General features: G+C 42.4%; 1 protein-coding gene across 12 annotated transcripts in view; it reads right to left on the bottom strand.

Moving 5' to 3' along the window:
- The window catches only part of col11a2 (collagen, type XI, alpha 2), an 84,079-nt gene that overhangs the window by 8,761 nt on the left and 47,944 nt on the right, over positions 1-27,374 (bottom strand). For all 12 annotated transcript variants that reach the window (XM_080787620.1, XM_080787629.1, XM_080787628.1 and 9 more), the window contains 35 exons: positions 25,947-25,991; positions 25,026-25,079; positions 24,081-24,125; positions 23,730-23,783; positions 23,490-23,534; positions 23,154-23,207; positions 23,018-23,062; positions 20,229-20,282; positions 19,757-19,801; positions 19,189-19,242; positions 18,909-19,016; positions 13,179-13,232; positions 12,909-12,962; positions 12,543-12,587; positions 12,376-12,429; positions 12,132-12,176; positions 11,158-11,211; positions 10,947-11,000; positions 9,912-9,965; positions 9,065-9,262; positions 8,452-8,505; positions 7,768-7,875; positions 7,506-7,613; positions 6,980-7,033; positions 6,821-6,874; positions 6,525-6,632; positions 5,830-5,883; positions 1,817-1,870; positions 1,593-1,646; positions 1,415-1,468; positions 870-977; positions 668-721; positions 500-553; positions 201-254; positions 15-68 (listed from right to left, as the gene is read on the bottom strand). In XM_080787620.1, coding sequence (XP_080643746.1) covers positions 15-68; positions 201-254; positions 500-553; positions 668-721; positions 870-977; positions 1,415-1,468; positions 1,593-1,646; positions 1,817-1,870; positions 5,830-5,883; positions 6,525-6,632; positions 6,821-6,874; positions 6,980-7,033; positions 7,506-7,613; positions 7,768-7,875; positions 8,452-8,505; positions 9,065-9,262; positions 9,912-9,965; positions 10,947-11,000; positions 11,158-11,211; positions 12,132-12,176; positions 12,376-12,429; positions 12,543-12,587; positions 12,909-12,962; positions 13,179-13,232; positions 18,909-19,016; positions 19,189-19,242; positions 19,757-19,801; positions 20,229-20,282; positions 23,018-23,062; positions 23,154-23,207; positions 23,490-23,534; positions 23,730-23,783; positions 24,081-24,125; positions 25,026-25,079; positions 25,947-25,991 — 2,241 coding nt within the window. The remainder of the gene's footprint in view (positions 1-14; positions 69-200; positions 255-499; positions 554-667; positions 722-869; positions 978-1,414; positions 1,469-1,592; positions 1,647-1,816; positions 1,871-5,829; positions 5,884-6,524; positions 6,633-6,820; positions 6,875-6,979; positions 7,034-7,505; positions 7,614-7,767; positions 7,876-8,451; positions 8,506-9,064; positions 9,263-9,911; positions 9,966-10,946; positions 11,001-11,157; positions 11,212-12,131; positions 12,177-12,375; positions 12,430-12,542; positions 12,588-12,908; positions 12,963-13,178; positions 13,233-18,908; positions 19,017-19,188; positions 19,243-19,756; positions 19,802-20,228; positions 20,283-23,017; positions 23,063-23,153; positions 23,208-23,489; positions 23,535-23,729; positions 23,784-24,080; positions 24,126-25,025; positions 25,080-25,946; positions 25,992-27,374) is intronic.

Below are 27,374 nucleotides of genomic sequence, written 5' to 3'. Positions count from 1 at the left end.
CTAAGAACTCTTACCTTGGTTCCCTTCTCTCCCTGACGTCCCTCTGGTCCTCTCGTTCCTGCTGGCCCCTGCAAAAATACACCACAACGTACGGTTTTAACACCTTTATACATCTTCAAATTCAACTGTGGCTTCCATAATGATCTGTGTCGAAATGTCACAGGTACTAAAGAAGGTTCAGTGGAACTAGGTGACGTTACCCTCTTTCCAGTTGGCCCAGGACCTCCATTTTCACCGGTGGGTCCAGGGGAGCCCTGCGGAGGGAGGGAGAGACGAGTTCAAAACAAGCAGACATGCAGATGTCTGCAGACACACTGACATCATCTATTGACAACGGTGGCACGCTATGAGCTTGTAGATCTGCTATTTTTCATAGGTCCAGAGGGGAACAGGCCAACGGCTACATTATAATATAACCAGAGAACGGTCCAGGGGGGAACGGCTACATTTTATGCTACATTGTAACAGGTACACTTTACACTCTCTCACTGCTACTCACGGCTTCTCCTTGTTCGCCATCCTCTCCGCTCTCCCCCTTGGCTCCATCTTGTCCCTGAAAGACAACGTTAAACAGGTCAACCGGATTTGTTGTCGGATGCGATTATAATCTGCGGTTGATAGAAATGTAATAAACAGGATGACGGGCAGGATGTGTCAGGATACTCACTCTGGGTCCAAGCTCACCGGGGGGACCGGGGTCGCCGGGGAAACCAACCGGACCCTGCGGACAGGAGGGAACACATAGCTCAAGCCCCATTCATAATTGTGCGACAGAGCATGAATTAGCACCAGTCGTTGAAGTCAAATGTCATATACAGTGGTATGTGTCTGTGTGTCTGTGTGTGAGAGGGATTGAGACAGAATCATACAGGGTTTCCTTTAGGTCCGTCGTCTCCAGGCCTTCCCCTTCCTCCGGCGGGTCCAGAGGTACCTGGTTGTCCCCCTTCTCCCTTCTCTCCGCGCTCTCCACGAGGTCCCTGCATTTTGACCACAAATGTCACTCATCAAAGAGTAGAGCGATGGGAGAACACCAACCTCTTGAATAATGCAGACGTTAAAGGTCTCTACCTTGAGGTTTCTCAAGGGGTGCCTCAGAATATTTGGAATTCATCAATATTACTTCAGTTTAGCCACTTAGACCCTATAAACAGATCTGAGTTTCATTGTACTTGGTGCACTGCAAAATTATTATTTTACTCATCTCTAAAAAGTATATATGAAGGTATTTTTAATCTGTCCTAATGGAAACAAAGTTTTCCTTGTGATATAGGCATTCACATACCGTAATATGACATAAATATAAGGTGCTGTAAAGTAACAATGTACTTCAGGGGTGCCACGGATGAAAACGTTATTTACAGGGCTGACCCGAGTCAAAACCCATTGAGAACCACTGCTCTACTCAGCCACCCACCTTCTTTCCAGGCTCTCCTCCAATTCCAGGCGGTCCAGACTCACCAGGCTCTCCCTGTCAACACAAAGTGTCTGTCAGTCATCGGGAGACACTGGTCACTAATCCGCTTCAGTACTTTATATCATGCAGGGGAAATGTTTCAATAAAAAACATGATAAATATCAGTGAATCGCTTTACCTTCTCTCCGAGAGGACCAGGGTTACCGATACCACCGGGAGGACCTTGAGGACCCTGAATAGGTTATGTAAAAACATTTATTAGGGTCTCACCAAACAATGTACAGTACGGTTCAATTGGCGTCAGCGTATAAAGTAAAATCCCATAATAGTATTTTCTACATTGTTTCTATTAAATGAGGATTTTGAAGGTAGGGTTTAAAGTGTGGTGTGTGTGGTACTCACATCAGCGCCGCTGGAACCAGCAGGGCCACGTGGTCCTGGAGGACCAGGAGGACCCTAGAATGAGAAAGAGAGAATTTACAAATTACATTTGTATAAAACAAAAATCCCTGAGGCCATGGACAGTACCTATATTTAACCATATAACACGTTATGATCTGATGAAGTCTAGGTCAATGCTAAGTCAAATGAAGTCTCGAGTCATTCAATAAAACTAAAGTCTGAAGTCTCTCGTCATTTAATACAAGTCTAGGTCAAGTCTTCATTCAAGTCCATGTCAAATCTCTAGTCATGCGAGACAAGTCTAGCTCAAGTCTCAAGTAATTAAAGTCTAGGTCAAGTAAAATGGTGCTTTTTATCCAAAGAACTTTACAATTTAGGCTACATTACATTCACTCATGATTCATTCACAACCTGCTCATCGGGAGCAGTTAGGGGTTCTCAATTACACTTTGCCAGTAACACAGGGGGAGTCCAGGATCGAATTGGGAACCTTCCGGTTCCCGGGAACCTTCCAGAGCAGCCGCTCTGAATCAGTGAAATTGCGAGATAATAATGTTCTCCTACAGAGTTCAGATGCAGAACGCAGAAAGGGGGCGGATGCCAAATCCAAGATGGCATGCACATCTTATTCAAGAGCGACAGATTCTCTTGCAGGCAGTGGAGCAATTACAATGAATGATCTTCAAGAGTAAGACAATACTGATTCATTGAATCATCTGCAGGTTCCATCCCTAGGTCATGGCATATCCTATTCTTTTCTCATCCCTGCTCAGGGGTAGCAGATAGGGGCTCGCTCATAGCCCCTACTGTTTCCTAGGCGACCTCTCTATGAGCAGTGAGCACCCACAATAGTGAAGGAAAGGGTACCGGTACTTCTTACAAGCATAATGGAGACCATTGCCAACACCAAAAATCTGAGAAGTCATGTCCAGAGTGCAAAGTTGATGGCAATTTAAAATGTTAAACCATTTAAAAGACTCCTCAGATATGTTATATGTTGGCATATTGGCAAAAAGACTGTCTTCCACAAGCTTGTAAGAGGGGTCGGTCTTGAGGGGAGACATACTGTAGAATGAATGGTAATAGAGGTTGCCTGGAAAACAGAAGGTCCCAGGTTCAATTCCGAGCCCAGGCTATGTGTCGAGTTGTCCATGAGCAGGACACTTAAACCCTAAATGCTCCTCTCTGAGCACTCATTAGAACCATCTGAGGGGTAGGGGTGGAACCTGCAAGATAATCGATTCCTCCGACTTCATGCATGTCAAGAATGAATGCTGCTGCAGACAGTCTCCTGAAGGTCATTCATTGTAACTGTTGCTCTTACACCCACAGACCGTTTGTACATTCTGGCAGGCATAGCACCACCAGATCTACTGCGGAATGCGGCAAGCAGAAAAGAGCGGCAACAACAGTCCATCGACGAAAGACACCTCTCTTCAGCCATGTGCTAGCCAAAAGCCGCCTTAAATCCAGGAAATGTTTCCTGAATAGCGTCCCGCCGCTCGGAACACCGAGCATAAGTAGTGAGAGAGTCACTCAGTGGGAAGAAAGAACTGGCAACCTCCCACCAGCTACAACGATGGAGTTAAAGGCTAGCGAGGCACTATACCCCCTGGAGCAGACTCAACCTACGCAGTGTGGAAAGGCTTAAATAGATTAAGTGTTGTAACTGACTGTCTTGTGGATGTAGCGGAGTGGCTCACAGCCTCTGCCTGATGGCCTCAAAAGTCTAATATCTCCCCCAGTCCATAGGGATATCCCTTTGGTCTAGTGGTTAAGATGTTGGACTTTCACGCGGGAGGCCTGAGTTCAAATCCTGGGCGTTACATGGACACGTCAAGAAGAAGAAGCCTGTAAGGCAATCCGCTGCTCTTGTAGAAAATATGGACGACCATTTCTGTGGACTGTGTCACACTGTCGCACATTTCTTCCAGAGGACTCAGAAGATGACGATGAATAGCGACTGTAAAACACAAGGGCCAATAATGGGATAGCCGGGGAAGCATTCCTTTTGGGGTTTATGATCCGGTCGGGAGCGGATGGTCCATGTTGTAGTCACTGATTTGTAGTCATGGGCAGGCAGGAAACCACAAACCAAAAGTACCCAAGGACATCCAAATTTGAGGGCCCACACAATAAAGCCTTGATGCAGCATATGAATCCGACAAATTTCTTCAAGTACGTCTTGGAATTGTTTGTTGTATATCCATATTTTATTCCAACTCGTAGCGACTGGCGAAACAAAAAATAAACAGGGGGGGACCAAAACAAAGCAACGACGAAAAAGCCAGAAACCACATGGGAATAAGAGGTTTTTGTTTTCCTCCGAGGTGAGGAAGCGAGGTTAATAATGGGCTGGTAAACCTGGCTTACTGGATTACTTGATGATTTTGTGGTTATTTAAGTAATTTTGTAAGTAAGTAATATGTACATTATATGCTTCCAAAATGTTTTACCATTTTAATACTCGACTACCTTAAATGTGAACTATTGTGTTCATTTTCAATAAAAACATAATAAACACCACCTTGGGGCACCATCTTGAATTTGGCAATATGCCAACTCTACAGAGTTTTCAATCACTGTTGTGTCTCTCTGTAAACGTAAAATAAAAAGTGAGAACGCAACGGCAGCCATTGCAGACGCTATCTTGAAAATTACGCCTTTCCAGAAGTTAGATTTTCCTATATTTTTGTATTATATTTAGCATATCCAAGTAACTGACTTGTCTAATATTGGAGTTTCTGCAAACAGCTCACTTGGGAGCCAGCCAAACTTTTTTGTAAACCTTATGCCCATACCAAAACCATGCCAAAAATCTAAAACTTGTCACCAAGTGCAGAATATTTATGAATTCCGTCCGAGTAATGATGTGTCAGCAATTCTACACTGACAATGTGTACGTTTGACAAACACATCACGCCTCCCTTTTATTTGGAGAACCATGCATATTGGATAGTGCACAGACCAACTTGGCAAAATAAAATGCAGTGCTTCCAATTTGCACTGCGATACACATTAACGTTTACTCGTTTAGCATGGTTTTAAACACAATCACAATGGAACTCAGTGAACATTTTGAAATATTCCTACCAAATGCCATTCAACTCTACCAACAAATGGCTAAATGGCTTGATTTTAACACCATTCACAGTCAAAGGTCAAGGACATTCTGGTCTTTCTGACAGTGAGTCAAGTGGCTCAACTATGCACACCTCTAACTACCCTTGTTTTAATTGTTTTCAAGTCAAAGCAATAGCTTTCTCACAACTGCCAAATGTAGTGCTGTGTAAAATACTAAAATATCTAAAAACATATATTACCCACATAAAACCCCAGGAAAGTGTTTCTTGTCCACCCCACCACAGGGGGTGCAGTACCCGGTGTCGAGTCGGATGGACCCACGGTTGTCCAGAACCGCCCCAAAAAGGCCTCTGCCCGGGCTCTGGATCCTGGACCCTGCCCAGTGTCATGCCTGACAAAGAACTCCATATATGGGTATAAAAGGGACACAGACATAATATCTGTGTGGGGCATGCATTTCCAACTTGCAAGTTCCAAGTAGGCCGGTGCCCAGCAACGGGCACCGCTGTAGAGGCTCCAATCTTAGAGTATATATTAATAGAGACGGCACCCAGAGGAAACCCTGAGGCGAAATGGACATTTGTCATTGCAGCTCGAGCCAGCGCTGGTCCATTGACTATCATTGTGCACGTTCATGTTATTGGGCCCAGACACGTGAACGAATGTTTCATACGTGAAAGCGCACAAACGGCGCAATGATAGTCAACGGGTCTATGCAGGGGGAGATCCCTTGCTTCCGGGAGTACCGAACGTCCAAAATGAACTAAATGAACGGGTCTTTTTAATGAGCGATCTTGAATGATCCGGTTCACTGAAATGTACAATATTTCCCCTCACTACACTGCACCATCGGTGGGCAACACCCTCAGAATGTTATCAATCAGGCGGTGTCGATACTGTACATGTGCTTTTCAAAGCACAAAACTCACCATCGGTCCAACGTCTCCAGTCTCGCCTTTCTCTCCTGATGGTCCTGGCAATCCCTGTAGGGTACAGGATGAAAAACACAATTAAAGACTAACTAATCTCTTACAATCAAAGTGATTCCCAAGCAGTGTGTCCGAACCGACAGGTTTGCAGAAAGAGAATAGCTCGAAGAGGTAAATTCTGCGGTATTGAACTGTTCATCATCTGTGAATTAATCTACAGACTTCAGATCACAGCAGAAATGTGTCCCATTGTAGGAATGACATTATTTATACAATAATGTACTCACTGATCAGTACAATAATCCCAGCTCAGTACAATTTGTTTTTATATGGCTATAACACAGACCACACCACAGTGGTTGACTTGGAAAATAACCCTTGGCTTTAACAATAGTATTAGTCATATATCCTAAATTCTAAAGTTGATATCCTACTGTAGATTAAGTCTTTGAGAGTCATATGATCTTTGGGAAATACCATCTCACAGTAATCCCTGTCCTTTCTCAAACCCCATCGGATCTACTAAGAGTAAACCACGGTGTCTGTTAAAGTGGAGTAACATCTACTGGAAGGAGCACTGTCTAGTGCAATACTTACTACTGGACATCTGAATGTATATGTGGGTATGTTGGTATGTTTTTAGTCTTACATTGCCATATACTAGTACACTATATAATAGTTACAGTTCTTCATACCTGCAGTCCGATGGGACCTGGCGCCCCTGGGAATCCTCTGGATCCTTCATCTCCTTTGGCTCCGAAATGTCCCTGCTGACCCCTGGGTCCAAGCTCTCCATCAGCTCCCTGGACAACAACAACTTCATTTGTATTGTAGTGTAGACTAAATGATGGTTGTTTATGTTTACATTTTTAGCTTAAGTTTGTTCTATGTTATTCCTATTTTGATTATTTGTATTACATTTCTGATTATTGTATTTACTTTTTTCAACGCTCTGCAAGCGTTGCATGAAATAAGTGAAGTTTGTACTTACAGGAGCACCAGGTTGACCAAGTAGACCCATTGATCCAGGTGGCCCAGGCGGACCCTACAAACAAACCAAAACAATCAGCAAACAAAGAAACGCAATAGAGCAAAAAAAAACTGCCATAAATTCCAACTTGATTTCAAAGTATCATGCAATATCACTCACATGTTCGCCTTTGTCTCCCTTACCGCCCTTCTGACCGTGCTCTCCCACCTCACCCTGTGGAAAGACACAATTTAAAGTAGAGCAATGTCAAGCAAGGTTTAGAAAGGCCTGGAATCCCGGAAGGATATTATGAGGCAATGGATTGCAGCGTCAAATCAACGCATGGTTTACTTTTAAATCGCATCCAGTGAGCAAAGCAACCGTTTAAGGACAGTAAAGTAATAACAAAATTCAGCCCTTGTTCCCGATTCACCTGCTGTACAAGATAATCTCATGTCACTGAATGCAATCATGCTTCACTTACGGTTTGTTTATGTGTGAGTGTGTGTGTGTGTGTGTGTGTGTGTGTGTGTGTGTGTGTGTGTGTGTGTGTGTGTGTGTGTGTGTGTGTGTGTGTGTGTGTCCAAGTACTGTATGTGTGTGCAGATGCATATGTTATTGTGTCTGTGTTGCTGCGTGTTCTTGCGTCTCACAGTGTAATAGTTTTCGTCTGTGTGAGTGAGAGTGCATCATGTGCATCACTCACCTTGTCTCCATCCTCTCCAGGAACTCCAGGGGGTCCAGCAGGACCCGGCAGACCCACAGGCCCCTGAACTCCATCACGACCTGCTCCTCCAATGGGACCTTTCTCACCCTAGGGGATAGAATTAAAACACACAAAGAGACGTGTTGAGTCTTAAACTTATACACTGACTTCACATGGAAAAAGTAATGATGCAATACAAATAATATGACGATGACTACTTCTAATAATTATGATTATACATAGTGTAATAATAGACTCTCACAGGAACTCCCTTCTCTCCAGCGGGTCCAGGAGGGCCTTGAGGGCCTGGTCTTCCAGGAGGTCCAACGGGTCCAGCGGTACCAGCTCCTCCCCTCTCACCAGGAGAACCCTAGAAAGGTACAGTCAAATAACACACACACTCATTAAAGCTCCTTTTATTCCATGGGATTCCTGCACTAAACGCTTAACCTTGCCCATGATTTTTATCACTGCAAAATATTTAAAAGGAATGCAGCTTGGGCTTTTCTGGCGGTTCTGACTCAAAAACGTTTGATCCACTATACAGTAGACATGTGCATATAAAAAATGGCGTTCAATCAACGCGATACAAACATGTGTTTTCACATGCGGGCTGATTCATTTCATACGGATACTGCTTTATCTGTGTGAGAGATGAAAGCATTAAGCCCCAATAAAATGCATCAGTGTCATTTTAGATTCTTGCATTGGCTATTCAAAATGAGCAGATATACTACTATTTTCTACTGATTTAGACGGCATTTTGTATAAGAAGATATTGAAGAAGATGATGTATGGACGTATGTAGATATAATGTATGTAGGTATGTCTGTGTTAGTCTGTCTATGTATATGTGAGTCATGCATCAGTTTGTGCAAAAATGAAAAATAAAATGATTGAAAGAAAGAAGGCATTTTGTAGAATTGGCCTCAGGTTTGAAACCTACAGCAGGTCCAGGAGGTCCGGCAGGTCCTTCACTTCCCTTCAGTCCTCCTCCTCCCTGACAGAAGGAACAAGACAAGACCAGAATCATTAAAAAGTACACAAGTTGAAAAATGCTAAGTTTGGCCATGACCAAACACCATACTCACAGGGGTACTGGGCAGCCATGACCAAACACCATACTCACAGGGGTACTGGGCAGCCCCATGACCAAACACCATACTCACAGGGGTACTGGGCAGCCCCATGACCAAACACCATACTCACAGGGGTACTGGGCAGCCCCATGACCAAACACCATACTCACAGGGGTACTGGGCAGCCCCATGACCAAACACCATACTCACAGGGGTACTGGGCAGCCCCATGACCAAACACCATACTCACAGGGGTACTGGGCAGCCATGACCAAACACCATACTCACAGGGGTACTGGGCAGCCCCATGACCAAACACCATACTCACAGGGGTACTGGGCAGCCATGACCAAACACCATACTCACAGGGGTACTGGGCAGCCATGACCAAACACCATACTCACAGGGGTACTGGGCAGCCATGACCAAACACCATACTCACAGGGGTACCGGGCAGCCATGACCAAACACCATACTCACAGGGGTACCGGGCAGCCCTCTCTCCCCAGGGAAGCCTCTCAGTCCCGGGGGTCCGTCCTTGCCGGGGCCTCCTGGGGGACCTGGGTCTCCCTTGGTGCCCTCCTTCCCTGATGGGCCGGACAGTCCCTGCTCACCGGGGGGCCCTGGGGGTCCTGGGTGGCCACGCTCTCCCAAGGGGCCGGTCTCTCCCGATGGACCCTGGGAGGAGAAAGATGGAGACAGAGGAGATGGAGTAAGAGTAAAGATGAAGACAGAAGAGATGGAGTTAGAGTAGAGATGGAGAGGAGGAACGAGAATGAACGGAAAGAACATAGAGAGAGGAAATGATGGATTTGAAAGTGGGCTAAAGGTTTGTATCCAGCCCAACTTTTTGCTAGTGGCTGGACTTACTGGCTGGCATAGCTTAGCTTAGTTTAGCGTAGTTTAGCTTCCCGACCCTTAGCTTAGCTAAAGATATGTGTCTGTATCATAAATTATTCAAAAGCCTGGGACAAAATGTCATAGATATAGAAACGTAGATGGCCCATTGGCCACTGCAGTTCGTTGGATGAATGTGTCAGTGAGTGAAGACGCAATATTGGGGAGGGGGAGCCGTGCACCCAATAGTGCCAATCACAGCACACCCTTGCCGGGTCTTCGCTAAATAGAGTTGTATAAAATATAACACGAGGCAAGTTCCAAGTTCCATGCATGCGCATGCCCAATTGCCCATTATGAGTTCCCCTCCACAATATGGCGCCCAGGGTGATATAAGAATCCAACGCAGCATCTACCTTTTTATGTACAATTTTTTTGCAAAATGTTGTTCAGATGGCCTTTGAAATGCCCTTTCATGTTCACCACTAACCTGAGGGCCAACAACTCCAGGACCACCGGGTGGACCCATCTTTCCTTGGAAACCCTGGAGAAAGAAAGGAAATTATGTTAGCAAAAAGTTAAATGGAAGACAGAATCTGATGTACCACTACCAACAACAAACCCCGAACTCAGATGAACACAACATGGATTAATGCTACCACAACAGTTTTGATGAATTAAGGTAGCTTATATTCAAACTAAGCACCTTTTATGAACGCTGCATACAGAAAAAGGAAAAAAAAGAAAAGAAAGAAGGGGGGCAGGGAGTGTCAATCAATCAATCAATCAATCAATCAATCAATCAATCCTTTCTTGATCACCGAGTGTAGGTACAAATGGAGAGACTTCGATCACAAGTGGATTTCATGGAAAAATGTGCATTTCCATTGACATCAACGCATGCCGATTCTACTTTCCCAATCAAATTCCATCATGGCTACACCAGTAATATGCCACCACGAGAAAGTTTCTGCAGTTGTCTGCTACAATACAAACATGGACATACAGAGGCAGTAACGCTCCTCTGGGTTCATGCTCCAATCTGCCGACTAGATAATGGCAAAATGTGTGTGCAAAGTTGCCTTTTTAGCCTGAGAGTGGCACTATAGGAAATCTCGCAGTGTCACCAAAATATCTAGGGGTTGTCCTCCAGGGAGTATGAATGCACACATTTAGTGATGGAAAGCAGCGACGGCTCCAGAAAGTTGTAACTGGGGGTGCTATGGGGGTGCTGGCTATGTAGAGGGGGGGGGGGCATGAAGGTACAAAGCTAATTCCAGAGCCATTCAGCACGTATCTTCTTTGGAACCAAAGTGCTGGATGGAAGTTTTTGTCCCATCGCTACTAGTGGTGGGACTAAAATACAAATAGGATGTGACATTGCCCTCTCCGTCTTCAATTAGTCTTTTTATACAGCGGTACGTGTACTAGGGAGGAATTTCTCTTCTCATAAAACATCACTAAAGAGAAACAAAATGAGCACCAGAATTGATAAACAAAATGGGGAAATGAAAACAATACTTACGACTTCTCCTCTCTGCCCAGGGTGTCCAGGCAGTCCATCTTTTCCTGGAGGTCCCTGGGTGGAAAACATCAACCAAGTTTTACAACGGAAACGACTCCTGAACTAGATATGCTGGCCTAATAATAGCTAATTCACATTTCAAAGTGATCCAGTGTTAGAATAGAATCAATGTCATGCAGCCGAATACATATAAATAAATAAATCTCCTTACGGGAGGTCCCTTTGGTCCGGGGAAACCATTCGCTCCCTGAGGTCCAGGCAGCCCCTGAAGACATCAGAACACAATGTATTGATCAGTACACAGAACACAATGTATTGATCAGTACACACAGAGGTTATTAAGAACAACTGATACAACCAGTTAGAAAGTGTCTCAAAACTGTAAAACTCTGAAACTGGTAATAAATCAGCAACATAGTGTTATTCAGTACCAATGTGAATCCAAAATACATACATTTGCACGTTATGCATAAAAGTGTGACCATGAGTACAATTTAAATACAGTAGAGCAGAAATAAATCAATACAGCTGCAGCAAAATGTAAACATAATTACTAGGGATGTCCCAATACACTTTTTTCGTTCCCGATCCGATACCGATACCACAATTTCTGTGTTAGCCAATAAAGGGTATGCGCGTGACATCATCATCAAACCCGGAAGTTATCCAGGAACGCCTACTGAGTGGCAAAAAACTACTTTGTAGCTTTGACAGCCCATTCATCCGAACAGAAAAGTTGTATTTGATTGCATTAAACGACGATAAACGACATTAAACTCACTTAGTCACTAATTCTGCCACTCGGTTTGCCACTCGATTTGCCATTCACTTCATGCAAGTGCATACCCTCTATACCGATACTGAATACCGATACCAGGGTTGTGATCTCGTCTTGTGTTTATAACTATCTAGCTACAGTATATATCTCGTGTTGTGTTTATAGCAGACTCCTCACTCATATAGTGCACTTGCAGTTTGGGCAACTCGAAAGCAAACTCCACATGCCCAACATTTTATTTACCTGCCATAGTGTCAACCCATTAACCGTGTCGGATCGGTGGTTAGATTGGCATATCCGCCGATACCAATATGACCCAATATGACAAATAAGGGCCGATACCGATACAGTATCGGGACATCTCTAATAATTAACTATTAATAGATGATTAAAAACAAAGAGCTTACTCTCTCTCCTGGTGGTCCGGGAGGGCCGTCACTTCCTGATGTTCCCTGGAAACAACAACAACAAAAACAAAACAATAAGTAGCCATTAAATTATGGCTTTACGATTATTTGATCCATTTTTAAATGGGCTACATAATTCACAACACAGACCAGCAGATCTGTTGTCATAAAACTAAAGCTAATGTAAAGGGTGGGAAGACCAACAATGATAACCAAACCTGATCGAATATTGATCCAAATGTACCTTAGCTCCTGATTTGCCTGTTGCTCCCCTTGGTCCTCTCTGCCCTCTGGGACCCTAGTGGAGACAAGCAAAGGTAAACCAAAATATGAGTAATTCAATGCATGAGTAAATGAAAGCGATGATGGCGGAATAATAAAGGAATGAATAGATGAAAGAATGAACAATACCGTTGGTCCTCTTTGGCCTCTTGGTCCAGCCTTGCCGATCAGACCCTGAACAAATATACAGATTCAAACAGCAGATCAGCTACACAGCAGCATTTGATTGAAAGAAGGTTAATCTTACGGATTGTTGTGATTGTTGTCTTATCTTACCTTAGTTAGCGATAGTTAGTATACATTAACTTTATACTAAATAAATACATATTATATCATTTAAAATCAATAAAATGTTTGAATCTTTGACTTACTAAAAGAAAGTTATATTAAAGTTGATTTTGCGTGCTCAGTTTGAACTTTTCAACGTATTATGGCTGTCAACCATGGGGCTAATTGCCGAAGAAGAGGAACACGGGTGATCTTTCAACAACTTACCCTCATTCCCTTCTCGCCATTTGAGCCGGGGAATCCAGGGAAACCAAGAGATCCCTAGAAAACAAAGCAATAATTTAATACAGTTGTTCCAAAATTAACCATAAAAAAGTAGATAGATAAATAGTAAAATTGTAATAATAATGTAATAATAGGTGAAAATAGACAAACATCTGGCAAAAAAGGGTAAACATTCTGCTAAAACATAATATCAGATCTACAAGATCAAGCTAAAACACTGCATATGTACTGCATGTATGCCTGTATCCTTACCTTAGGTCCTTGTCTTCCAGGATAGCCAGGAAGTCCAGGTACCCCAAGTTTACCCTGAAATCACATTAATAACGAATTAATTTATAAAATACAGACACTATATGAAGAATTCAAGTCTTTCCTTGTGAAATTTGAACTCAACAACCACTAGAAATAATGTGAAATCACCAAGTCAGCCAAGCCAAATAACTGTATGTTGATGACCAAAACTGGAAGGAGGGTATACTTCCGGGGGTATGAGCTGGGTGAGCAACTTTCATTAAAATGAGTGGGTAGGGATTTTTAGTTCACTTCCCACCTTACCTAATAGTTATACAACTCGGAAAATAAACAATTTAGGCTAATGCTTCTTGGCAACAACTTTTATGCCATTTTAAAGCCTGTTTATTTCCCTTTTAAATGGTTCCCCATTTGTAAGGAACATGCATTTGTGGGATGAGCAGCACAAGTATGTTGGTTGCACCGATGAAAAATGTGCCAAATCTTCTCTGCAAATGCTGGCTAATTCTGTTGTTGCTATTGACTCCTGTTTTGTCATGAGCTTCCGGTAACCCCAGGTGATGAGAACGTTATGCAGATTGCTGCAACAAGTAACATCTTTTGGTGGAGGCAGTGTAGTGGTGTGGGCCAGCATGTCCATCAGTGAACGCCATCATTCTTAATCTCAATCACAATCTCACTACAGAGAGATATCAAGATGAGTTTCTGCAGCCAGTGGCAGTCGTATATTAACCAGTGGTAGTCTCCATATCACAGTCTGGGACCGAACTCCATGACAACGCTCACCCCCACTGAGTGGGGTTCACTAAAGACTGCCTCCAGGATTTGGATGTAGAAAGAATGAAATGGGCTGCCAACAGTGCCGACCTCCTCAATGCAATTGAACACATCATCTTGGGCATGCTGTTGGTGCTAGAGTGACCAACACTGGTTGGCTGACTTGCAACAAATCCTGTGTGATGAGTGGAATACCATCCCACTGCAGTGTGTGACCAGGCTGGCGACAAGCGTGAGGAGAAGGCACGACTGTTCATTCAATATTTATAATGTCACTGGAGGATCTTAAAGGCTCTGAAATAAAAAAGACTTGACCCTCCCAGTGACATATTTTTCTTACATACAGTATGTTGGATAAATCCCACATGGGCAAAGTTAAAGTCAATATCATGGATCTGGACGAAGCATGTTGGTGGTGGCATACAGTTGGATACTGTGCTGTGGATCCATGTGGCCCAGAAAACTGCTGACGGTCACTTTGAAAAACAGAACAAACTATAAAATGATGTCTCCACCAGGCCAGGTAGGTTATTGTGGTCTCCTGGTGGCGCTATAATAGGCCAATGTGAAAAGAGTGGGATTTATTCCTCTGCCTAGTAGGAATGTGCGTGCAAAATGTCCCTCAAATTGCACTCTATGTTCATGATTTGAGCCATTTTGTTCAAAACGGGCCAATCCATCAAACTTTGGAAGCCAATGTTAGCCAATTAGGATGGAATATGAATTACCAGACAGATCCAGTTTGATCACATGACTATAGAGATAATGTGTGTGCCGATTTGCAGGATCTTTGGACAGAATCTGAAGGAGTTACTTTATGTAAAAAAAAAAAAAGTGTTTTACATAGTCTGCCTCCTGGTGGCGCAGATGCGAACAATGCAGGTCAAAGGTTTCACACAGATCAGTGCAGTTATAGGTAAAAATGCAAATCGGCCTGTTGAGGCCACCATGAGGCTGATATGAACATTTTAAAATTGGCAATTTGTCCTTAGTGGCCTAGTTGGAATGTGCGTACAAAATTGCACATAACTTGAATGCTGCGTTCATAAGCATTTTGTTCAAAACGGACCAAACCTGCAAACTTTGAAAGGCAGATCTTAGCTAATCGAGATGGAATAAGGGAAATCTGACAGATCCATGTTGATCACATGACTATAGAGATAGTGTGTACAGATTTGCGTGATGTATGGATAAAATGTGTACGAGTAATACAAAACATGTGTCTCATGATTGTCCTGGGGGGCATAAGACACATGTTTTGTACAGTGTCAGTATGTGAGTGAGGCCTTGGGAAACAAGGGTTCCTGAGACACATGTTTTGTACAGTGTCAGTATGTGAGTGAGGCCTTGGGAAACAAGGGTTCCTGAGACACATGGCCTGTTGGTCCTCGGCAGCCCTCGCTGCAGATTTGTCTTTTTTGTTCTCGACATTCATTTCAATCAAGTTCTCCCCCACTATGTTGAACTGGCTTCCTTCTGTTCTGTAGGCAGCTGCTTTCCTGATATTGTTTGCTTGCATATTTTTGCTTGGTTGTGATTGGATTTCGCTACCCCGAAGTTGTGATACATCAATTGTACGCTAATATTATTTTTAATCCGTCCCTTGGAAATGCCACTCAGAGATTCCAGATTAATATTATCCCCTGCTGGACATGCTAATATGTCGCACACAGGTTTACCCCCAATTCAACTCTTGACGCCAAGTGTCAGAAAGAGAAAGTCAGTACAATTTTTTATGGTCTTTCCCAGGGACTGAACCCTCACCAACCCAGTCAGTCTTAGGGCAGACACTGAGCTGGTCAGCATCAAGATAGCTTCAGTACTAGAGATACACAATATTGAAATTATGACCGATATCTGATCTCCGATTATTTGCAGGGTCATATCGGCCGATACCAATTCCGATATATTACATTATTATATTATATTGAACTTCCTGTACATACTAGTCAGACTATAAAAATGAGACTAGTGGTGATAATAGGCGGTGAAATATATACGTTGTGAAACAAATTATGATTAGTCAACTGATGTTTTACTTTGACGTTCGCCTACTGGAAATTCTTAAAGTCAGTTTAGGTGTGTTACCAAAATATAATTTAACTTTTTTAGGAAGGGAAACCTTTCTTCTGTCTTTAATGTGCATATTTACTAGGGGTAGGACGATATGGGTACCTCACGATACTATATCTGTGGCGATATTAGGCCCTCAATAATGATAATCGATATATATTGCAAGAGATTTCATCTATATTTGAAATTTGAAATGAAAAAATAACCATAAAAGGCAAAAATCAGGAATTGTGTGTCACAAACTGGCCAATAAGTACATGAATCTTGCCTCCTCCAAACACTGCAACGTTGCAACTTGTCCAGAACTTGTCTGTTCACAACAATGGTTACTACTACTAGTAGTAACATTCGATATAGTGCTATATTGCTGGGAGGCAGATACAATATCGTGGTAGGAAGTATCGCAATATAGATATATTGGCACAACCTTTTAAGAGTATAAATATTTTAAATTTGATTGTTTCAATTGTATATTTAAAACTGTATACCTTCTCTTTTAAAAGCTTGACCCTCCGGTTTTCTTCAATTGAACCCTCCCATAAATATTCAACGGTCACTAATTATGAATACGGTAGTTCATAACAGGAAGTATCAGTGCTTTAGAGATCAATACAAATGCACTACACAAATGGTGTAATGGACATTACTGTGCAGCGTCATGTTATGTACAATACAGTATGATACATACCAGTAATCCTACTAAAACTGTTACATGTAATTGTCAAGGCTATTATGTGCGTGCAAACACAATGTCCATTTTGTGTTAAAGCGGAACTTTACCTATATTTGAATCCTATCGTTATATAATGAGGACATCCTGACTAACCTTAAAGACGAAGTGCCGTGATTTTTGTACTTTTTCTGTTTTGCATGTGTCTATGGAGTTAACATTACTCTAAGAGACCCCCTGGCATGGTTATTGTATTCAAATATGTCTTTCGTGTGTAATTTTGATTTCTTCCTGAAAGCTGAAAGCCTTTGAGTCAAAAAGCCCAATCAAAATAACACCATTTTAGTGACATCATAACCCTAACCCCTCCCACATTATACACACAACAACTGTGGGCGAGGCTTAAGTTCAGTTGGGTGATGCTAAGGTGAAAACCAGGTATACTTAATTAACTGGTGGGTGTGGCCACATAAAAACATAATTTTAGAAATATTCCTCCTAGTATAATCATAGTACCCGATGATCATGTTTTAGAGGGGGGGGGGGGGGGGGATCACGTCACTCTGTTTTTAATAATGCAGTCTGGAAAATCATGCTGAAAATCACTGCCAGCTAAATAGAAACATCGTGTTACGTAGGCTGCTAGTGAAATTCCAATTTGAACCTTATTAACAGAGTTATCTTACAGTGTAAGATTCTTAACTTATGCTCTGCCATACAACGGTGTCACATGCCAAAAATCACATTGTGGGCTTGTAGATTGGACCTGCAAACCCATCATATGACAGGCATAGAGCCAACAGTGTCAAAAACGATAAATATTGCCAGCCATCCTTATTTATACAGTATTGCAATGACAAAACAATAACCTGGTTTTAGTCTTTATAGTCCCCCTTTATAGTGGCAACTGCCAACTGCACACAACACTATTACACAAACCAACTCAGAACAAACTGAGATCAGTCATAAATACATAACATAAATCACCAAATGAACACCATGACTCAACGCTGCCCATACAATCCCTCAAAAGAATATAATGCTTGTGCTTATCAGTGTGACGTTGTCTGATAAGCACAAGCATGCGCACGCAGGCCGGCAGCACATTAACCCTGCCTCTCATAAGATGCAATGGAAAAGTTCTAACTGCACTCACGTGTAAAAGAATGTCCCATCAAACTTTCAGATGCTGTTTTTCTCCCAGTGTGGAGGAAGAATGATTAGGATTTGTATTGTGATCTCTCACTCTTGAAATGTGCGCTCAAATGTGCGGCAGCAGAGCCTGTTTCAGCGAAGGCACACTTTAGCGTCACGAAGATGCCAAAAGCCGCGAGCAGCAGATGTCTCTTCCTGGTTTTTAGACAGTTGGTGGATGGAAGAGAGAGACGCCTGCCACGAGTGGCGTGCGTGGCTGCACGCACACCTGCAGCCTATCAAGTATAATTTAAGCTTTGTCCCGCAATGGTGTCGTGCACGCAGACCTCTACGCTCACAGTCGCATCCGTGATGCGATGTGAGCTTGTATATCAGTTGTTATCTGCGCGCAATACTGTTGCGCAATGAAGTATAAATGTCTCCTAGGGTGCACCTCACTAGCAAACACACAAGAGGAGGTTGAATGAACTGAAATCAGCACTCCCAAAAACAACAGGTTTGGAGGTCTGTTGGGAATTGATTACATGAAACAGTCACCCGTGCGACCAGTCTCCATATTTACAGTTTATGGTTCAAATAACGACTCAAAAACACAATAAACACACTTCCTGTGCCCAAATCAACATAGAGAGGTTCATCGGACACGCCCCCAGCTTTCAGAGCAGAGAGAACAGACAGAATACAGCTCGTTTCTTCCTGACTTTGAAACCCCCCCAAAAATTGGTTTACTGATTCAAATCTGGCTGGTTGGTTAATAACACATTATTTGGTGGTGTGACAAACTTGAGAATATGTAATATTACTGCTATTACTAGGTCTTTAACATGTTGGTGTATCAATAGCTCATAGTTTCATATATAGACGAACGAATCCATGGAGCTGTGCCCTGTAGGCCAGGTGTAGGCAATGCTGAGGTGTCAAGTCGCTCTTAATGTGACACCTCAGCTATGGCTGCGCCCAGGGAACCCCTTAGTGGTCTCGTCTATACTACACTGACATTTTCAGTGATTCATTCTTATATTTTTTTAAATGTATACTGTTTGAGCAATTCCTACCTTCTCCCCAACAGGTCCAAGTGGTCCGACCTCACCAGGGGGTCCGACGCGACCCTTTGGCCCCTCAGGGCCATCTTCTCCCCTGGGTCCGGGAACTCCAACCTCTCCCTGTCACCATGGGAACACAGGTACGAGAAACACGTCAAGACATTCACATTGACGTGCCACATCTACAGTATAGTTTACAATTTGAATGTAATACAATTAAATTAAATTAAACAATTACGTCAAATAATCAATCATTCATTGATTCATCAATAAATAATTCAAACTATCTTACTCGCTCTCCCTTGACACCAAAATCTCCCTTGACTCCAGGGAAACCATCTTCTCCCTAGAGATAAAAAAATAAATAAACATCAAACAAACAAAGTACAGTGAATAAATCCATAGGACTGTCTGATCTCTGAGATAAAATGATGGATACAATGCACACCGGTGTGTACGCAAGCTTTTGAGGTTCAAAACGAATTAAAAAATAAAGGTTTTGGGTAATATAACAAAGGACCATTTTGTTGCTGAAGAATATGCATTATGTCGTCTCTGTCGGGTGTAAACCTCATATGTCCAAAACTGTAACTTTTCAGGATCCAATTTCAAAAGTATCAAAAGTAGCAGATCTACAAGCTCAGTTTCGAGCTTGTGGATCTGCTACTTTTGATACTTTTGTGTGGCACTGTAGTATGATCAATTAGAGCGTTAATTTACAAAAAGTTACAACATGGAGATAGGAGGTTTCTGCCCAACAGCAACTATATGAATTTGTATACATTTTCTATTTAGTTTATTAATTTAAGTAGGTCTTATTAAGATGTCTCGAAAAGTGTAACATTTAAGGAATCACCAACCTTCTCCCCTTTGTGTCCTTTAAGCCCACGGATACCTTGAGTTCCCTGCAGGCAAAGCAGACAGCAGTCGTCATTACAACAGGAATTGTAACAGGTGCAATGCTACAGAAGGTAAATAGTTACACTGCCCTTCTATACCACAGGAGGGCAGCGCAGACCTATGCATTGTATTTCCAATAGTCTAATCTAATTCAAGCACACTTCAAGTACTTACTTATTTGTTTTAAGTTCTAGCAGCTATACTGGCTTAATTATAAACTACTAAATATGACGCCTCTCTACTTACGCATGCATATACTATAGCATTGGGATGTTTTGTGAGAGAATAACTAGAATAACGTCCAATGATTCATTGAAGAAATAAGAGAATTCCCCTTCTTTTAAAGAACAATTCACTCAAAAAAAAACAAAAAAAGAACAGCTGATTGTTGTAAAGTAATTAATTATTATTATTATTAGTAGTAGTAATTACCTTAATGCCACGAGGGCCAGGATAGCCAATTGTTCCCTGAGGACCACTGGGACCCTGTAGGTGTAGAATATCATTAGCAAAATTGTGAAAGACAATAATCTGAAAATCATTCATCACACCATCTTACAGTACATCTACCGTCTGCGATGACTGTTCTTTCTCATGTAGGCCTACTGTAATTGTAAAACATTGTAGAAGTGGCCACTTTGAACTAAAGATGCCAGCTAAATGATGGAGAGTTGGTAACCAAATGGACCCTTATAGATCTTTAACTATTGAGAGTCAATTTGGTTTCATTTTACGCACTCAAGAATTAAATGATTGTTAAACATCTGTATTACTTCATTTACAAGAAGTCTACACAATTAGAGAATGTAGAAGAATTGTTATTTTGATCAAAGTTTGCCAAAAGCAATTAGCCCTTAGTTTCATACTGATATACAAGTACAATCAACTTAGCATTGCTAGTACTAAATCCTTTAGGATTTTAACAATTCCGGTTTCTTAAAGACCCCTTAGGCTTAGGGTGTTCCACATGGACACAGAGTTAAGAGTGGTCCTTGAAATTCAAAAGTTTGAGAATCACCGGTATTGTACTTGCTTTGTACCGTTTGCAACCTATCACTTAATCTCACTGACACACCACTGATACCAAGCAGAACAGGCATAGGCGAGGTGAAACTAGATCAAGGCTGAGGCCGATATGGCAGTATAGCTGACCAAAGTGTAGTAAAAGTAGGAGGAACTGCACCTTAGGTCACTAAAAGCCCCAAAATCCCCAGAAGAAGTACAGAGGACATGACCTTGATGTCCTCAAGGTTAGCCGTTGGCATGGCCACCACATTAATGAAATGTCTCTGTGATCCACCTCATTGTGGAAGGAACTCCACACAATGTAAACTAAATATCCTTGAACTACACAGGCCCTATACTGTGTATGTGATATGTAACACAATAAACAATGTGAGAAGAGGTGAGTTTATTAGGATCATACATTGATAGCACGCTCAAATATACTTAGGTTTGATTCTGGCCAAAAGACTAATAATTGCATTCCAATTATTAGTGAATGGATCTCTGAATTATCCACAGGTTTGCCCTCGGAAAAGATTACTTTAGCTCAGGGATCGGCAACCTTTTTGACTTCATAGTCAGTGTGCCATATCAACACTAAGTTTAATTATGACATCAGTACACCACATCGAAATTAAATATTTCCAAATGATGTTGATTGTCCATGGGTTTTGAGTTTGAATGAATATAGTAAACCTTTTTGAATACTTAATTTTAAAAGAAAAAACCTCTCTCTCACACTTATGGCAGTGTGTCAGTGATCACCCTCCCCTTGGCACCCATGCCTAAGGTTGCTACCCCTGCTTTAGCTAACATGGATCAAATCACTTTTTGGCTGCATGTACTGCACATAAGTATTCATCTGCAGTGATTTGATTCGGTAAAGTGCATTCCTAAGAATCCCAACTGTAACAAAGAGAAACTGCTTTAGTTTAGTTTATTTTCTGTGTTAGAATGGATGGGCAGGGGTGATATTTATATCAGTGGTGTGTCAAAGTGGTGTCCCCAGCAAAATGTGTTAAGCATCACAATCAGTTATCTACATTTTATACGTTGGCTAGTAAACAAAAAAATAGCAGATATACAAACTCACAGTGTGCCACTTTGTGCTGCACTGAAAGCTCGTATATCTGCTATTTCTGAAAAATCTTGAAAATGTTTGGAAGATTTTTAACAAATCTTCTCTTAGGGATCACAGAATATTTTCAGATGGGGGTCCAAATATATATCAATTTGGGGTTTTTTGGCACAAAAGAAAAGTTTGAGAACTGTTGGTCATTAAACATGGAGTCATCAGGCTCTTCTTTTCACCTGACAGAGAGAACTTGCACTGGGAGAGTGAAATGCAGTTCAACACTTGTTACCCTCCCTGCTGAACAGGTGCCCACATCAACCAGCAGGGGTCACAGACTCACACTTGTGCAGTGACAAGGACATGATCCCTCGCTGGCTTCCCATGGCATAGATAGACCATATTCACATGGCGGCCATCTTGCCATTAAGTTCAATGCCACCCCGTTGTCACTATAGACATAAAAAGGTAGACGCCTCCTTCGGCTATGGGGCGTGTGTATCTAGAGAGGAGGCAAGCTTTTGCGGAAGCATAGTGTAAGCTTGACAAGCTTCCGCGTGCGTCACGGAAGGGGACATTCTGTAGGCCAATCAGACAGGCAATGTAAACGTTTGTTTTCTCATGCCAATACATTTGGATTGAATTGATTAAGTCCCGGAAAAGACGTGCTTTGATTGGCCAGTAGTCACTTGAGTGGCAGCGTCGCAGCGTTCCTCACGACTTCCTCCTTACGCTGGACACACATGGCTCCAATGAACTGCAGCGGCCAATGAGGCATATAATTATTTGGTCACATGACCTCCATGACAGCCAGATGCTCCCTACCTAATTAGTTTCAAACACTTCCCACACTGTATTAACTGATCATCTTGGGTTCTTGGATACCTTCTTCTTCTTGGAAAGGCGCTTTTAAATTAATATATTATGGACTAATCACTATGTAGGGGTTATTGGACTCACTGTTTCTACTTAGAACACGGTTCTTATATTACGTGATTTAAAAACAAGTTGGATGATAGGAAAATTCCTTCATGAAAATCAAAAGATGTGTGGATTTTATGCCTGGACTTGGTACTATATTGTCAGCGGTCGACATACATATAGCCTAGGTAAAATATAAGATAGGTGTGATCAAGGCACCTACCTGGTTTCCCTTAGTGCCAGAAGGCCCCTCCTTCCCTGGGTGACCCTGAGAAGATAAGGGGTTGAGAGGTCAAGACAACTGACTCGAATCGTGTTCAACTCGATGATGAAGACAGAAACATAAAGAAGAAACTTACAGGAGGGCCGTCAGCGCCAGGCATTCCTGGTAGACCTGGTTTACCTGTAGGTCCCTGGAAGAGATGACAATACGAGTTTAACACATGAAACATCTACCTGAGAATATAACAGTCAGGAGTTTTGTTTGCTTAATTTCATTGGAAATCTCAGACCAGCTTCTATACAACCTATACTGTACATTTAGTGAGGTTTTCCCAAATAAATACTGTAGCTACAGTACGATGTTCAATTAATTATGCTGAATCGACCTTCTTATAGAGTGCAGAATACAAACCCTATGAGCAGTCATGGGGTTTACACTGCATTTCTCTACAGGCACTACTTCAGTCTCTCACCTTCTCTCCTGGCGGCCCGACGGCTCCCTGGGGCCCTGGCATTCCCTAGGTGAGGACAGAGAGACACAAAATACATTATTTTGATTATAAAATAAAAAAGTTCGTCAGGATCGGGACTCAAATCCGTAATGCGCTGTCAGGCTGCATTAAGAGCTATACTGTCAGTGCCCGGACGCTAGGCCGGCCCGGGCCCACTGACAACACTATTGACAGTATCCTGTCACATCCCGGTGTTCTCACCTGAGTTCCTCCGGTCCCCTGCTGACCCGGGGGCCCTGGCTCTCCTTGAGGCCCCTGAGAGAGAGAGAGAGAGAGAGAGAGAGAGAGAGAGAAACAAAGAGGAATAAGGAAGAAGGAAAAGGAATATATTATTTATAATTGTTTATAAATTGTGTGTGTGTGTGTGTGTGTGTGTATGTGTATGTGTGCGTGTGCGTGTGTGTGTGTGCGCGCGCGCGTGTATGCATGCGTGTGTCAGTATTTAATACGGTAGGTCAGTTTGCTGTTTGCATCTGTTTTTTTGTATAATGTGTCGTTGTCATTGCCGTTGCAGCATGTGTTTTACTGTCAATTAAAAGAAAGAACACTGACCAGGTTTCCTTTAGGACCATGAGGCCCATCGTTTCCACGCACACCCTGAAAGATGAGAAGAGAAGAGAAGAGAAGAGAAGAATTAACAGGACATAATTGCACCTACAGTACAAGTCAGGAACTACATGCATAGTCATATACATGAAGTTATCATCATCATTTATATGCTGATTATTTTTTATGACACTTGGGCTCTTAAAACCTGCTAAAACCAAGGAGAAAATAAGCATTCCCTTCTTCATTCCAGAAAAAATATAGCTTTTCTTAACCATGTGGTTTTCCTGTGACAAAAAACGATAACCATTTGGTTATGCTATGCTTATCTTGTAGTTATATGACAATAATTATATATAGTGTGAGGGACAAGAGTGTATTCTGGTCTTGTCTGGCACAAATCCTCTGCGGGATGTCAGGGTGTTATTTCTGTGTAGTTAAACAGGTAGAGCATGCTGTGCTGACACTGCCAAGGTCAGTGGTTTGACTCTCTCGGAGGCTACACAAACACTACAAAGGCGCTTTGGTTGAGGCATCTGCAAAAATACTGTGTTATAAATGTTTATCATTATCAATATTGTTTCGGGCCGACTGCAGGAATAGTGCATATTCTTTTTGGGGTCTTTTTCTTTTTGCCTTTATTGATAGATCACAGTAGGTTTACAGGAAACGGGGAGAGAGATGGGGGGGGGAAGCCACGCAGCAAAGGTCATCGGGATCGGGACTCAAACCCGCGACACGCTGTCTGGATTACCAGCCTAGGTGCCTGGACCATTAGGCCAGCCCGGGCCAACAGTGCATATTCTTGTTTAGACTGAGGGAGCACCTTTACCTAGGCTATTGTTTTGGTGGGACTGTGTTTATGTCAAGCGGTCTTTTAGGGATAAACCGACGTTACTGAAATATAAAAGTGTCTGGGTGTGGCGGAGATGTTTGTTTGTTTTTACTTACAGGAGGTCCAGAGATTCCAGCAGGCCCTTTAGGTCCCAGCAATCCACGAGGGCCCTAGAGAGGGAGAGATGAAGGGGAGACACGCACATACACACACACACACACACACACACACACACAGGTACACGCGAATACACACACAAACAGGCATTGAGGCAGGTGCGATTATTTAAGCATGCACACATATACACACACACACACACACACACACACACATACACGACCAAGGTCAGCCACCACACGCAAACAGCCTGTAATCACGCAGGCATTTAATAACACTATTTATTGAGCACCATAATTCATCACAATCCAAGGCAGACAATATTCGAATTACAGATGTACAGTACTCATGAGAAACGGCAGGTATAGAAACAACCTGACACAACCCATAATCACATAATGACGACCTCAGTGATGAATACATGTACAGTATGTATTGTATGTACTGTATGTACTGTATACAGTACCTACCATACAATTACACCTCTGCAGTAAGTGTCTTCCCTCATTTGTACTGCACTGGACCGTGTCTGTGTCTATACAGTGTACAGTACATGCTTGTCTGTCTAGTTGTATTTGTGTGATATCTACTTCAGATCTTAAATATGTCATTCACTTACATAATTGATTTTATTCTGAGCGAGGCAATTCAATTAAATTCCAAATTCTATTTCAGTGGTTCTCAAAGTCTGTGTGTGTGTGTGTGTGTGTGTGTGTGTGTGTGTGTGTGTGTGTGTGTGTGTGTGTGTGTGTTCTGGGGTCCCTGATATGAACAGGTTTGAGAACCACTGCTCTACTCTATTCGAGCGATATACACAACGTCAGCCTCTTGGACAGTGAATAGGAAAATAATGCATAATGTCGAGAATAAGTAATAATGGGCAGAGGTCAAATCAACAGCATGGTCATTGCAACACTCACTGGTTCACCTGGGAGACCCCTGGGTCCAATGTCTCCATCGTCTCCCTGGAAACGCACACGCACGCACACACACACACACACACACACACACACACACACACACACACACACTCGTCATCTAAAGTACAGTATAGTGTTAGTGTATCAATAAAATGTATTGTCGCTGTCGGTTGGAATTGCAAAAAAAAACATTTCATTGGTTCAATATTTATAAAAACGGGTTTCATAAATATTGAATATCTTCACAGATTTTCAAACATTTTGAAAGTGAAAGTGGTTAATGGCATAGTTTTTCACACTTTTAGACCATATCCGTGGTCATCATATGGGCATACCTAACAATGGATGCCAAATTCTAATTGTGTATTTTTATATCAAAAGTCCATACAAATTTAAGAATAAGAATTTGTATTACTTCCTGAAAACGAAAACATACTGCGTGATGACATGTCGAGGCCCACATCGATAAAAGCCAATAAAAATGAAGCTCACCCGTTTAATTCCCCATATGTGCGCATCCGTTCTGAACGGATAACCTCAACATAACAAGATAAAATCCATAAAGTGTATTACTACTAAGCCACATAACAGTAAACTGGTACAGCTGGTACAGCCGGCTGACCAACTTGTAAACAAACACACACTCCATGCTGTCCTGCGTAGCATAGCTACCGTCCCTAGCTACCGTCCCATCGCCTGAAGGGATGCGACGCTCTGATTGGTTCAGAAACTTCAAACTTTCAACTTGAAACTTCAAAATAAAATGTCCACCATTTCCGTTTCACTACGCCTTTAAGTAACTTATCCACTTTCACTCTACGAGCTCACAATGTGTCACAATGCGATGCGTTCTGAGCTTGTAGATCAAGTCTACTTTCGAGTAAACCATTTTGTAAGATGAAGTAGGAAAAGGTTTCTGCCCAACAGCAACGATATAATAAATAAAAAAATCTCACTCGTGTGAAATGAGGGGCGCCTGGTAATGTTTGTTTAACACTTTGATTGCCATCTAGTGGTTCATTGAAGGTACAGCAGGCAGCCAGCCTTTTTCTGTGTTTTCTCTACAAGTACTTCCGGGTCACACAGCCTCGCACAGCGAGAGGAGAAACGAAAAGTTGTATGACCAGCAACCGACATGGTTTAGCTTTGGCCAGAAATGGTAATACGTCGGGCACGATGTGATCAAAAATCACTATGTACATCTGAACATCGGACGGATTGGACAAAAACAACAACTTTGGAGTATTTTTCTGAGAAAACAAGCAGCAAAGAATCTACAATGAATTAATTCCTATGGCGTGTGCGCACATTCATCCTTATGCTGGGAAGGACGTAGGCGTTGCCTAGCAACCTGGACAGCACGGCAGGTTTGTTTTGAGCATCGGCTGCTTGGAATTGATATAAACCTTATAATCCGCGATTCCGCGG

The sequence above is a fragment of the Protomyctophum bolini genome (genome assembly GCF_963924005.1).
Source record: "Protomyctophum bolini genome assembly, chromosome: 17".
In the NCBI taxonomy this organism is placed as follows: domain Eukaryota; kingdom Metazoa; phylum Chordata; class Actinopteri; order Myctophiformes; family Myctophidae; genus Protomyctophum; species Protomyctophum bolini.
The sequence above is the reverse complement of the archived record's forward strand: the minus strand, read 5'-3'. Positions and strand labels throughout refer to the sequence as shown.